The sequence below is a fragment of the Magnolia sinica genome, chromosome 16, assembly GCF_029962835.1.
Source record: "Magnolia sinica isolate HGM2019 chromosome 16, MsV1, whole genome shotgun sequence".
Taxonomy (NCBI): Eukaryota; Viridiplantae; Streptophyta; class Magnoliopsida; order Magnoliales; family Magnoliaceae; genus Magnolia; species Magnolia sinica.
The window spans coordinates 10184467-10199215 of record NC_080588.1 but is presented as its reverse complement, the minus strand read 5'-3'; the positions used below and the strand labels follow the sequence as shown (position 1 = coordinate 10199215).

Below are 14749 nucleotides of genomic sequence, written 5' to 3'. Positions count from 1 at the left end.
TTTTGAGATCATGGCATGAAATAACTTGAGCTGTCAGAAACGGTGGACGGCGTGGATGCAAGGAACATTGTTTAAGGTGGGCCTACAGTCAGGGAAACACCGACCTCGGTGGATCCGGGGGACCGACCGAACCCGCGCCCGCCTCTGTATCCGAACCAGCGACTTTGAATAAGTCCCCCGCCGCGCTCATTAGCCGACACGTGTCGACATTCTTCCCACTCGTGCCGATCCCTACGGTCTCGCACTTGCCGCCACGTGGTGACCGTTTTATAAACATCCAACTTCCCCGTCTTTCCCCATTCAATCTCCCCACTCTCTCTCTCTCTCTCTTCTCCGCCATGGCCGTGCCTTCTACTCCTATCCTCAAAGACGAGCTCGACATCGTCATCCCCACCATCAGGAACCTTGATTTCCTGGAGATGTGGAGGCCTTTCTTCGAGCCATACCATCTGATCATCGTCCAAGATGGAGATCCGACGAGGTCGATTAAGGTCCCTGAGGGGTTCGACTACGAGCTCTACAACCGCGACGATATCAATCGGATCTTGGGTCCCAAAGCGTCCTGCATCTCATTCAAGGACTCTGCTTGCCGTTGCTTTGGCTACATGGTGTCGAAGAAGAAGTACATTTTCACCATCGACGATGATTGCTTTGTAAGTTCTGGAAGTCAATTGCTTGGGTAATTTTGGATTTGGGGTAAAATTTTGGATTTTGGTTGATGGGTTTTCGATTTTGGGGAGAAATGTTGGATTTAGGGTGGTTTGGGTTGATGGGCTTCTTTTATTTTTTTGGTTTTGTGGTGAAATATTGGATTTTTTAGGGATTTTGGTTGGCGGGCTTTTGAATTTGGGGAGAAATGTTGGAATGTTTGGGGGTTTGAGTTGATTTTTTCCTTCTTTTTGTGGTGAAAGTTTGGATTCTTGAGGAATTTTGGTTGGGTGTGGGTTTTTGTTTTTTGGGGTGAAATATTAGATTTTTCATGGGTTTTGGTTGAGGCGTTTTTCGGTTTTGGAGGAAAAGCTTTGAATTTGATTTAGTTATTATTATTGCTTTTTGGGATTGGTATTGGATTTTGGAGGTTTTGTAGATGGGTTTTTGAATTTGAAGTTTCCTTATCATGGTTATAAGGTACTTGAAATATTGGAATTTCTTTGATCTGCATTTGGAGTGATCTTCTTCTTCTTCTTCTTCTTCTTCCTTTTTTTTTTTTTTTGGTCATTGGAGTAATTATTCTGATATCATGATTTCATTCTTTTTCTCTGCAGCAATAGCCATTGTAAGTTGGATGGGTTGTGCTGTTTTCTATATAGGCTTTGAGTTTAATCGTTTTTAAGATTTTCTTTCCCTATAGATCTACATTTGAAATTGAAACATCCAATTTTTAAAATGGTTTTGAGACTTAAATGGGCTGCAGCTGTTCAGCTCTGGCTGCTCGTTAGATTCTTGCAGTTTAGTATACTTTTGACTGTCTAATCATACAATGCCTTTGTTTCTTGAGCTTTGGCAATTGATTTTCTTTGGGGTCTTGTGTGGATTTACTTTTTAGTTGGAAGAAAATGTCATCACACCACTGACAGGGCGCAGGAGTACAAGATCTGACTTTCCATGCAATGGGCCACGTGGTTTAGATCATCTGGCCCCAAGATCTGGGATGTTCATTCCTCATGTAGGCCAGAGTTTATAAAACTAATGGAGGACCTGCATTTTTTTTTCTCATAGCTGTTCATTTGTATTGTATGCCGTGGCCCACCCTTCTTAGGAGCCAACCTGCCTGATTTTTATGACAGATGGTTTAGACAATGTGGCCCAAGCAATGGAAGCTCAGATCTTGGACATATGTGCCATATTGGCATGTGTAGATGAGCAGGCTATAAACTACTGTAGGCTTAGCAAACCTTGAAGGTCGGTTTAGATTTGTCTAATTCTAGTGTTTATAAATTTAAATTTTGAATTCTGATCTCGGGCTGCCTGATCCCGAGCAACATAGAAGTGAAATGGTGATCGTAGTATTACTTGCTACTTCAAGTTTGTGAACTGAACATGACAGGGTGATTTGAGTATTTCATTTGATTTACATACTCATTTTGATATTTATTTTCACAATATTCATGCGAAATGCACATGGGTTCTGTTCGTCTTGCTGGCTCATTCGTGGTCGGTCTGTTATGCATTATAGTAGCATGATTTGTGTCACCATCAATAAAGAAAAGTAGAAGTTTGAATTGGTTTTTAAACTTTTTAGCCATTGCTGATAGAGCGCGTGTTTGGTAGACGCCTGAAAATGGGTTCATCTTGTTTTAGTGAAGGAAAACTTGTCTGTGACTACTAGTAGGCACACAGGAGAGTGCCTGATGCCTCCATGAGGGGAACGGCTTTACACGCATGAGATCCACACTGTCCATCAGGTATAGCATGCCTTGTTTGCCCTTGATCCAAAAAATCAGGCTGATTCAACACTCTGGCGGGCCACCCCATAGGGAATTTCATGTGTTATGACCCACCTGAGTTTCGGAATAGTGTGGTTTTGGTAACTGTCTCTTCCTGATGAGGCGAGTTAGATGAAATATAGACAGCACCGTGGACCCTCACGGCCCATAAAACCAATGTTTGGTGTTCCACACCAATTGTTGCCAATGTTGTGGCCTACGTAAGTTTTTGATCATCATGATTTCCTGTTCCAGCCTGATTGAGAGGCAGCGTACTTGATGAACGGCTTGGATCTAAAGAAAGTTCAACCCACAGGCTTTAGTTAATCATAATCATGTATTAGAGATCACAATAACTAATACATAATTACATAGTTCCATGTTTTTCTCTGATAGGTAATACATAATTCCATGTTAGTTAACCATAATTGTGTATTAGAGATCTCTAATACATAATTGTGGTCAACTAAAATGAGATGAACCCATTCTCAAGCATCTGCCAGACAGGCTCTAAAGATCATTTAGGTGTGTTTTGATCTAAACCCAATTCACATGGGGTGTGGATATTTTGGTGCAACTGATAGTAATCTATTCAGCTGTGTTTGGGATGACCCAGAAAATCTATTCAAAACTGCATTTTATGTGATATATCTTCCTGCCAGTTTTGCCCAATAATCAACATCCATTTTGTTTCAAGGACTTGAAATGCAAAGGATGTGGATTTGGTGGATGTACGTTCTGCTCACCCTCCTTTGCAAGAGACATCTAAGCAAACCATTCCTTTGTTGCAGTTTTAATCACCATGTTCATATGCGGTTGAGATTTTATTTTTTGGGATTTGATTTATTATATTCTGTTGTGTAGGTTGCTAAAGATCCGTCAGGAAAACAGATAAATGCTCTGGAGCAGCACATAAAAAACCTTCTTAGCCCTTCGTCCCCCTTTTTCTTCAACACTCTATACGATCCATACCGAGAGGGTGCTGACTATGTTCGTGGATACCCTTTTAGCCTACGAGAAGGAGTACCTACGGCGGTCTCTCATGGCCTTTGGCTCAACATCCCAGACTATGATGCACCCACCCAGCTTGTGAAACCACTAGAGAGAAATACCAGGTAAAAAGGATCCTTTAACTGCACAAATGGTTTTGTAGGTGATTTAAAAAGAAAATCGACTGACATAACTTATTTGTGTCTTGACGTTTGTCATAGGTTTGTAGATGCAGTTCTAACTATACCCAAAGGGACCTTGTTCCCGATGTGCGGGATGAATTTGGCATTCAACCGTGAACTGATTGGCCCTGCGATGTATTTTGGACTAATGGGTGATGGCCAGCCGATTGGACGATACGATGATATGTGGGCAGGATGGTGCACCAAGGTATGATATTTTCCCCTTGTGATTTCTCTTGTCTCCATGTTTTCTGAGTTTATTATTATCATTCTACCTTCCAAAATTTTAAATGGTTGAACGGTACTTAGAATTACACATATTCATTTGAATGTGTTCGTGGGGTTTTACACAAGGTATTAAAAAACAGTTCCATAACAGCTATAATGGAATGGTAATGGTGGTACTCGATTTTGTGATACAGAGGCTCTAAAACCCAATTTTAGAAAAACATTGCCTGTGACAGATGATACGGACCGATATGTTTTCTTTAGAAAAATTTTGATTGGTATAGGGCTATTTGTAATGGTTATATGGCCAGCTGTTATCATTAGTTCGTTACCAAATACCTCTTACTTTGAACTCTCAGAAGAGTATCTATGGTGGAAAAACAGAACCGGACCTAGTGAGTTACTAGTTCTCTCTCTCTCTCTCTCTTTATATATATATATATATATATATATATATATATATATATATATATATATATATATATATATATATATTATTTTACTTTGGTGTCTTGATTAGCAAATTCAGTGGTTTCAGCTAGTAGTTGAGATGAGCAAAAAAGATCAATTTGCATTAGTGCTTTCTGCCGACCTGCAACTCCTGAGGCACTTCAAAATGTACCATCTACCTATGAATATCGAGGTTTGCTGGGCCCACATGCAGATATGAAGCTGCCCATGTACAAGGTCCATGTATGGTTTCAAAGTGGTCCATTGGGTGGCTGTCATCAATCATATGGATACCCTGGCTTAAGCATAATGCTGGTCCACTTATCAGGTGGGCCACAATGTTAGAAACAAGCAGACAGCGTAGGAAAACCTAATCAGTTCTTTCATCTGTCTGTTTGGGCCAACTTATCAGACTATCAATCGACTGATCTTAATTTTTGGCCAGGGTATCCAAGGCTGGGGACCCACCATGTGTGGGGCTTGGACCTCATGCCCGTGTGGCGGGTACCGTAGTTCAAAAACCTGGAAACTCAACTCAACTCGATGTCCAATTGGGTCTACATTGGGTGAGCTTAGTCTTCCTCGTTTACTCTAATATTCATCATATTGGATATTAAGTAATATATAAAAAAAAAAAAAAAAAAAAAAAAAAAAACCTAAGTCTTAACACAACTGAAGCACTTGCTTGGCTGGGAGGTATTATGGTTGACCAGGCGAGTAACTCAGTTGAGTCACATTGAGCCGATTGAGTTTATGAGATTGACTCAGCATGCCTTGTTGAGACTTGATCGAGTCACTCCTGTCAATGAGATTCCAAGATCGAGTTGTCTCGGTCGAGTTTCGAGTCAAGTCACTGAGTTACGGAACATGCATTTTGTTTTTTTTTTGTTTTTTGGTTTTTTTTTAACTTTTGCCAATGTATGGATTTGAACTAGTTTGTGTCAAAAGCTAGTTGAATCAGCAATGTCTGGACACAATCATTTCAGGTGATCTGCGACCACTTGGGGTGGGGCATCAAGACGGGCCTGCCGTACATCTGGCACAGCAAGGCAAGCAACCCCTTCGTCAACCTCAAGAAGGAATACAATGGGATCTACTGGCAGGAGGAGATAATCCCATTCTTCCAAACTGCAGTCCTTCCAAAGGACTGCACCACCGTCCAGAAATGCTACATTGAACTCTCAGTGCAGGTGAAAGCCAAGCTTGGGAAGATAGATCCCTATTTCCTCAAGCTCGCTGATGCCATGGTTACATGGATCGACGCTTGGGACGAGCTCAACCCAGCTGCCAAGCTACAAAACGGCAGTGCTCCCAAATAGAGATTTTGATGAACGGTTTTCCCCTTTAATGTGTTAGTTACTCGATTCAGTTTATTAGCTGTAACTCTATTTTTTTTCCTCTCTTTGAGTTTTAATCCGTTAGCTGTTGGGTTTTTTTTTTTTTTTTTTTTTGAAATTGGTGGATGTATGTTATTTTTATACTTACCCTCTTTGAGCTTAATAAAAATATTTATGTATGGTTTTTATATTTGATGTGAATGCAGCTAGCTAGCATGCATGTATTTTAAGCCATGACTCTCAGGAGTTTCAACATCCGGTCAAGGGTTCGAGTATCAAGAAGAAGAAGAAGAAGAAGAAGCCAAGAACCATCTGATTAGTGTGGCCTGATGTTGTTGGGCTACAATTCAAAAAATCATACTAAATGGTTGGTGATTAGTGGCACTCATTGTGGGTGGGCCATAATAAAAAAAGAATAACATTAAATAGTTAGTTGTGGCTGTTTGATTTTGGCCACTAAATGCATGGTTAAAATGATTATAACCCTAGCAGCTTTTGGACTTCCAATACTTAAAGAACACAAATTTTAAATCAAGTTGGTTATTTTGGGATTCAATTTTTAAACGTATTAGAAGACACTTTAAATGAAGTTAATCGTTATTTTGAAAATTGGAATTCATCTGCCAATAGGCTACAACAGCTTTGATTTTACACATTTTATTTTTTTTCATTTCTTTGTTGGGGTTTCCTTGCCACTAGTCCTCACAGAGTGTAGTAGGGATACCAAGACACAAAGGTTTAGTGGGGCAATTGTGATGACATGTGAAATAAATGTTTATATGTTGTGTTGGCTCATGTTAAGGTGTTGTTTCGCACCATGGACTTGGGGGCATTTGAGGGGATTTCAAATCCCTGGTGCGTTTGGCACCATAAAGTAAATGGGGGTTTCAGAGGGGGTTTGAAATCCATGGTGAAAGCTTGGATTACATTTAAAATCATTCCAAGAGTTGCATGTGTAACATGTGTGTCATCAAACTATTAATCTATCGGGTACATGTCCCATTGATGATATCCCAAAACAATTAGATTATTGATTGCATCACTATAATTACTTTAATATGATGATTTGTACTGTCCAAACATTGTTCATGTAAATCAACGGTTAAAAATCGTTGGTTAGTCACTCAAATGTGATATTGTGCTTGTGGCCCATCTGAGACTTGGAATTTCATCATTTTCGGTTGAAGTATATATTTCTATAGGCTTGTTACAACCATTGTATCAAGCATTACATACGTGCACTAATTAGAGATATTAAAATTGATTTACTAATTAAATTCAAACCCTATTTACGCATAGTTACTTTTGGATTAGAGAGGATTCTAAATTCAGGGTGCTAAACACAATGGGAGGGTTCCAAATCCTAAGGGTTTCAAATCTAGGGTTCCAAATCCACGCTTCCAAACAGGTCCTAAGACTTTAGTCCAAAACTAAAGAAGATCAAAAGATTAAGTGGACAATAGTAAAGGAAAAATGTGGAGGTTGGTTGACCACTCTTTGAAATTACAAGTGTCTTATCTATTTGTATAGCTCACACCTGTATTACAGTTTCTCTTTGTATAGCTTGCACTTTTAAGTATCATTTCAATCATTTTTATTATTATTATTATTATTATTATTTCCTTTTGAATTTATCATATATTCCATTTACTACAAACAGGTGACCCTGCCCAAATGGCATGGCACTGCACAAACACTTAAGTGTTATGGGCATAGGAAGTGGAGGCATCAAAAGGTTGAGCCCACCAAGATGGGTGAATAATAAAGGCGGCCTGCAAGGGTATAATCTGATTATTGGACGGTCGGTTTTGAACCACCCACTGTTGATATTCATGTTGAGATTGATATGATTTCGGAAGTATGATCCATTGAAGTCATACGGCTTGAATGGTTGGGATGGAAGTATGAGACTTGTATAGTGGCTGTGTGCATGCATATGAATTGTTGAAAAGTAGAATTGGCCATTTTTTGGGGTCTTTGGAAGTAAAGGTTGGAGGACTTCACACGTTGTTTAGGTGAGTTTAGGTAAGTTTAGGTAAAGGTTGGAAAACTTCATATCATTGTTTGGATGTATGGAAAATGTCACTCTTTGACTAAAAGAAAAAAATTCTACATGAAAATGGAGAGTAGAATTTCCTGCTGTTTCAGTCCACAAGGTTGGAGACTTCATACACGAGGAAAATATGTTCTTTCTAAGTAGATGTGTGCTCTACTGGTAACGAGCAAATGTGGGGCCCACATGGTGTATGTATCACATCCAACCTGTCCATTGAATGCGTGCTCTCAGGTTAACCCCAAGGCTTGAAAATCAGCTCAATCCAAAACTCTAGTTGGTCATAGCTAGAGTTGGGCACGGACGACTCTCCTTGGTCGCCTCGCTGAGCCAGGTGGAAGTTCCTGCTCTCTTCTAAGATGTGTCCAAAAGATTAAAAATCTAAAGAAAGGACGGCGAAATTCCCTTATGTGTTTGTGGTTGGAAGCCTAATGTATGCAATGACCTGATTAGTTGGACAGGGTGAAAGAACTAACGCGCGTTCTATTTAACCTTATTATAGATAGAGTTCACTAGAAGAATGTTCTAAAGATAAGCCGAGCGACTAGCGCGCCACAACTAGCACTTTTTTCTCTGATAGGCTCAATTCACTTTTCAAGCTCCGCTCGTTGCACTGCTCGACGACTTCTAGGGCTGAAAAATGCTAGTGCGCGTACTCTTCTTCTCTTCTTTGACTAACTCAACTCGTCCGACTCATTTGGACCTGGCTCGATCCAAACCGAATGAGTGAGTTGATCTTAACCGAGTAGGCTTCACCCAATCCAAACTTAAACCGAGTCGAGTCTGAGTTACCCAGTAACTTGACTCGAAACTCAATCTGAAACCCGACTCGGCTCGGATTTGGATATATATATATATATATATATAACCTTTTAAATATCTCTAAACCTACCCGTCGCACCCGACCTCGATTCGAATCTAAACTCTCTCTCTCTCTTTCTCTCTCTCTCTCTCACCCTCACCTCCTCTTCCTCTCTCCCTCCCTCATCCTCCTCTTCTAAATCTGGCAGCCACCCACCACTATCACCACCCTCCTCCTCCTCCTCTCTCTCTCTCTCTCTCTCTCTCTCTCTCTCTCTCCTACTCGGTGCCAACTCGACTCAATTTGGTACTTTGATTGGTTTAGACTTGGTCCAGATCAATCCAGGGCATACCAGACTCAGATCGGGTTAGGCATGCTGCAGGACTCGGTACCGAGTTCAAGTCGAGTTTGGGTCAGGCATATTTCAAAACCAGATCAAGCCGGGTCAACCCTAACTCAGTCCGACTCGACTTGATGCCCAGCTCTAGTCATAGCACACGGGACAAGGTGGGCGTCCTCTTCCACCGTTGATTCTTACTGATTCCACCTGAGTTGTGAAACAGCTAGCCTATTTTTAAACTGACACGACCACCAACGGCCTGGATTCTATGTACACAATATGATGGGCCACCCATGCAAATCAAGAGTGCATATTCCCTCTTAAATTTGTCCCTTTGCTGTGGCCCATCTAAGTTTCTGTTTGTGCTGGTTTTCGGGGGCATGGTAACATTAGGTGACACATGACATCTTACGGACAGCTAGGATGTCATGAAAAATCATGTGGCCCCACTTCTGCCCAGTGCCACTGTAGCTTACGGTCCCGGTCCGACTAGAGGACTGCGATGCTTGCTTGATGGATGGTCTATATCAAAACAATCATGATCAATCATTTCCCTAACAATTAATTGAATGGTCAGGATCAAATCGATTTAAGAGATTTTTGGGAGGAATGGGATAATCCAGGTAAATGATTGTTTCTAGTGCAATAGATCCGAACATTAACTCTAGTCATTGATTGGACGGTTAAAAAATTAAGTTTGTTTAATCCCAAAGGCCTGCCAAACTGTCCCCACCGTCTGTTAGTCGGTTTTGAACTGTCCACTGTTTATTATTTATTTATTTATTTATTTTATAGTGAGGCATGCTTGAAAATTCCACTGGCCTTGTTTGCTACGACTGGTGGTCTTTGTAGTGGGGGTTGGCATTCTACACGGCATGGATGTGACTCTTGGTCATTGTGTGGGCCCATGATGGAGAGTGATTTCGGGCCCTTTGGATGCAACTTTTGCAAAAGGCTTTTTCCATGTAACTAACGTTTTCAATGACTTATATTATGATTGGTTTTGGATGAGTGGGCTTTTTAGTGTCTATTTTAACTAGGTTTCTTATATATTAATATAAAACGATGATTTCATCTACAAGCAGCCCCTTTTATTTAGAATCCAAATACCCTTTCGCCACAAACATTAAATTCGTGTTTGTTGCCATCTGATTAGGCCACATCATCACCCACTGCATTTAATAGGATGTAGATTTCCTGCTAAAGCCTTTTGCATCAAGTTCTTGTGCCACTCAGATGCTAAGTGGAGCCTACTAGGATGTTTCTAAAAAAATTAACTCATTCATCCATTATTTCATATTGTTTTAGTATATGAGACCAAAACTCAAGGCAGCCTTATTAGAGGAGGAATTTGACAAAAGACTACATGGAAACCTTCCTGGGCTTCACCTCATGTTTATATGCCATCCAAATAGTTTAGAAGGGATGAAATGAAAACACCATAAAATTAGCTTGATACAAAACTATTGTGGTGATGCGAATATTTCAATGGTAGTAACTGAATTCCCATTGTTTCTTTTTGTGTGGCTCCCTTGAGTTTTTGATCTGCCTCATTTTTTATGGGATGTCCTAAAATGAACTCGCAAAATGGAAGGATGGGTTGGATTTCTCACAAACACCACAGTGGACCTTACCTTGCATCCCAAGAATTTCCAGGTAAAGGCTTTAGCAGGGAATAGACGGCAATGATGAGGTGGACCGTAAATACACGAAACAAAAATTTTCTATTTGTGGCAATCAGATAATGCTGATAATTTTATTTAAAGTATCTCCAAATGAGGATAAATAATAATGGCAAGATTGTCCAATCCATTTGATTGTGAAACTATGTTCCATCTAAAGTGGGCCACTTGACTTGGATGGGTTGGATTTCTCACAAACACCACAGTAGACCTTAATTACTTTGCATCCCAAGAATTTCCAGGTAAAGGCTTTAGCAGGGAATAGACGGCAATGATGAGGTGGACCAATCAATACACAGAAAACAAAAATTTTCTATTTGTGGCAATCAGATGATGCTGATAATTTTATTTAAAGTATCTCCAAATGAGGATAAATAGTAATGGCAAGATTGTTCAATCCATTTGATTGTGGAACTATGTTACACCTAAAGTGGGCCACTTGACTTGGATGGCTGGCATTGGGAAATACCCGTGCGCCATTTTGTACGGAGGCAGTGTGAATGCACATGGACGGTCGAGGCAGGTACTTGTACGGCTTACGGCATATGTACGGTGGATATGTACATGCACATGGATGGTCGGCCCACCAAAGCGTCGGGATGCGTCTCCTAGTTCATAATAAGTGGTCAATGTGGTGGGGTAAGTTAGGTCTTTTTGTTTTTCTTTTTGGGAGCAGTCCTTTTCTGTCTCTCGTTTTGGGATTCCGTTGGATTTGAATTTTGAATCGGGTGGTTGCCGTGGATTTTGGTCCTTCTCCATGAAAGCTACCTAACTTCCCAATGGTAGTAAGAAATTTTTTTCTAAAAGCATTTGCTGGATTTTCTACCATTTGATCAATGGATTTTGTAAACAACGGGACAATGTCAGTGTTACAGCCGACAAATATATGGCTCTGGCTGACGATACAACTTTGTGAGTCTGTGCGGGTTGATGTAGTTCCATTTGTGGTCCCTCGAGATAGGTGGGGATCATCTTCAGTTGTATGTAGAGCTGGGCATCGAGTTGAGTTGGACCGAATTAGGGCTTACTGGACTCGATCTGATTTTGAAATAGGCTTGACCTGAACTCAATCCGACTCAGTACCGAGTCCAGCATGCTTGACTAGATCCGAGTTCGGGTCTGGTCTGGACAGATTCGGTCATAGTCCAACCCGGTCAGAAGTACCGAGTTGGGTCGAGTTGGCAACGAGTTGGATCCAGACATGAGGGAGGGTGGGAGGGAATAGAGAGAGAGAGAGAGAGAGAGAGAGAGAGAGAGAGAGAGGAGGAGGAGGAGGAGGAGGAGGAGGGTGGTGGTGGTGGTAGGTGGTTGTCGGGCTTGGAAAAGGAGGATGTGTGTGTGTGTGTGTGAGAGAGAGAGAGAGAGAGAGAGAGAGAGAGAGAGAGAGAGTTTAGGATCGGGTCAGGGTCATGTGCGGCGGATAGGGTTAGAGACAATTAGAAATTAGGTTTTTTTTTTTATATAATAATAATTAAATATATATATATACTCGAACTCGAGTCGAGTCGGGTTTCGAATCGAGTCGAGTCTGACCGGATCGAGTTATTGGGTAACTTGGACTCAACTCGGTTTGAGTTTGGATAGGACGAAGCCTATTCGGTTTGGATCGACTCACCCATTTAGTTCTCGGGTCTGAATGAGTTGGACGAGTCGTCTCGTGCCCAGCTCTAGTCGTACGTGAGTCTCATGTGATTTCAATTGAATGTTTTGTGTAGTGGTATGAATTTGAAATAGGAGGTGTTGCTCTCAATTCGGTTAGTCAAGATCACTCATGTGACCAAAGGCCTAGATCAGAAGTACGTGTGCATGTATGATTGTGTGGGCATGCCAGAGTCTGCTCGAATATTGATTGAAATGGTCAGTACCCTTACACCAAGATGAATAGATTTGAGATTGGATATGGACCCAGAGTCATCTTGATCACCAAGTAATTGATTTAATGCATGTCGTACTTAGGCAATTTAAGCAAGGGAAGGGGTTAGCTCTCACTAATGAGTGCTTTTTACCTTGTATTAGTGATTACAGAATCGGCTGGTTCAAAGACCTGTTATTTTACTAGTACTTTAATGTGGTATTCCTCAACCAGAGTAGAAGATTTGTACATAGCAGAATAAAGGCTAACATAAACACAATCAATCCTTATTAATGTGTTGGTCCTATTACGATCGTCATGCTTTACACTCTTGTTCAAGTGAGAAGTAGGATAAATACTGATGTAGGGAAAGACGTGATGAAGTTGATCATTGTCTTCCTCGGGGGATATCTACTCCGAATCCATAGAGCTTTCTGGACTCCTAATTTTTGTAAGGCCTTTTTGATGTAGAGCGGGTCGCGGATAGTTTCATGGCCAAGATGGATAAGAAAAGGCCCGGTCGACGACAGAAGTGATCCAGACCGTCGAACCTTAGATCGAGCGTATCTCACAATCCGGAATGAGTTACCTAATGTAAAATATATGATTTTGGGGTAGAACGAGCTACTTTAACCAACCAACCCAGCTACACTAGGTTATACAGCCCGGAATTGTGAAAAACCCCTGGATCGACGGTCATTTCCTTACTTTAATTTCGTTTTTACTATAAATAGTAAGTTTTAGTTTGATTATAATTCTTCATCCGTCAGGCTTTAGGAGTTGTGTCCAATGTGAAAAGAGCTTAGAATAATTAGGGGAACGGTTTGGTGAAGCCAAATAGGACACTTACTATTTTTGGCCGAAAACCTTGCGCACTAGTAGACATCACTACCGTCTATAAATAACAAGTTTACTATTTATAGTAAGTCGCGGATTCTAGGAGTTTTAGTTGTAATTTGATTCTGATTTCTTTCCCATTGCTTGGTACCCCTACTTAAAGGGTTGTGAACTCATTTTTAGCCATCAATTAATCAATTTCGAATTTCTTAGAATTTATTTGTATTTTCTGCTTTCTTTCCTTGTGTATTCGGGAAGTCTCTGTGAGGAGTCCAGAGAAGCTCCATGGATTCGGAGTAGTTATCCTCATCACGTTCATCCCTATGTCACTTTTCATATTGGGCACGACTCATAGAACTTAAAGGATCAAAAGTTATACTCGACCTAATTAAAACTTACTATTTATAGTAAAAATGAAAATAAAAGAGACTTTTGACCATTGATCTAAAAGAATCTTGTAAATCCGGTATGAGCAACCCAACATAGTAGGTTGATTGGCTAAAGTAGCTTCTCCTACCCCAAAATCATATATGATGTGTTGAAAAACTCATCCCGATTTGCGAGATACAACTGTTTTAAGGTTCTGACAGTTCGAATCATTTCTGCCTCTGATCAAGCCTTCTATAGTTTGTCTTTGCTATGAAAGTGTCTGCGACCCGCTCTATATCAGTCCCCTCCACTTCAAAAGAACTCGACGTCGAGTTCTCATCCTGCTTTGGCTCATGGTACTCAGTCAGGTCCGCAACGTTGAAAGTATGCAAGATCTTTATGTCATCCAGAAGATCAATAACGTAAGCATTATCATCTTTTAGAGCATCAGTACTGGTCCAATCTTTTTGTTCTTCAACTTGTTGTAGTTTCCGGTCGAAAATCTCTCATTGTATAGATGTACCATTACATGGTTGCCCACCTCGAACACCTTTTGCCGCCAATGCTTGTCGACTTATTTCTTGTACTTGTCATTCGAAGCTTGCAACTTTACTTGCACATTAGCATGAATGCCCATGATTCGGTCCACCATATGTTCTGTTGTAATGCTCATGCTCGGGAGCTTGGGCAAATGGACCAAGTCAAGTCTAAGGTGGGGCACTCGACCATAAATAATTTGAAACGGGGACTTCCTTATCTAGCAGTTCATCATGTTGTTGAATATAAACTTTGCTTGAGACAAGGCCAAATCTCACTGCTTCAGTTTGTCACTTGAAATACACTAGTGGAGGTTTCCCAATGTGCGATTCGTAACTTCAATCTGTCTATCACTCTGTGGGTGGTTGGCACTACTGAACTAAAGTTGCATATCGAACTGATTCTACAAAGTCCGCCAAAAGTGACTAATGAACTTCATGTCATGGTAAATGGTCTTGGGAACACCATGTAGCCGCACAACCTTTCTGAAGAATAAATTTTTTACGTGTATTGCTCTGAGGATCTTCTTACATAAGTAAAGTGCGTCATTTTTTAGAAATGATTTACTCATCACAAACACCAAATCTATGCCGCGCTATGTTTATGGGAGACCAAGCACGAAGTCCATATATAAGTCCTCCTAAGGGCCATCAGGCATAGATAA

General features: G+C 40.7%; 1 protein-coding gene across 1 annotated transcript; it reads left to right on the top strand.

Annotated features, from left to right (window-relative positions):
* Positions 1 to 300: 300 nt before the first annotated feature.
* Positions 301 to 5803, top strand: LOC131229110 (UDP-arabinopyranose mutase 1). Its single transcript, XM_058224984.1, has 4 exons — positions 301 to 653; positions 3291 to 3541; positions 3638 to 3806; positions 5263 to 5803. The coding sequence occupies exons 1-4, from the start codon at positions 339 to 341 to the stop codon at positions 5593 to 5595; spliced, it is 1068 nt and encodes a 355-aa protein (XP_058080967.1). The 5' UTR covers positions 301 to 338; the 3' UTR covers positions 5596 to 5803.
* The last annotated feature ends 8946 nt before the right edge of the window (positions 5804 to 14749 follow it).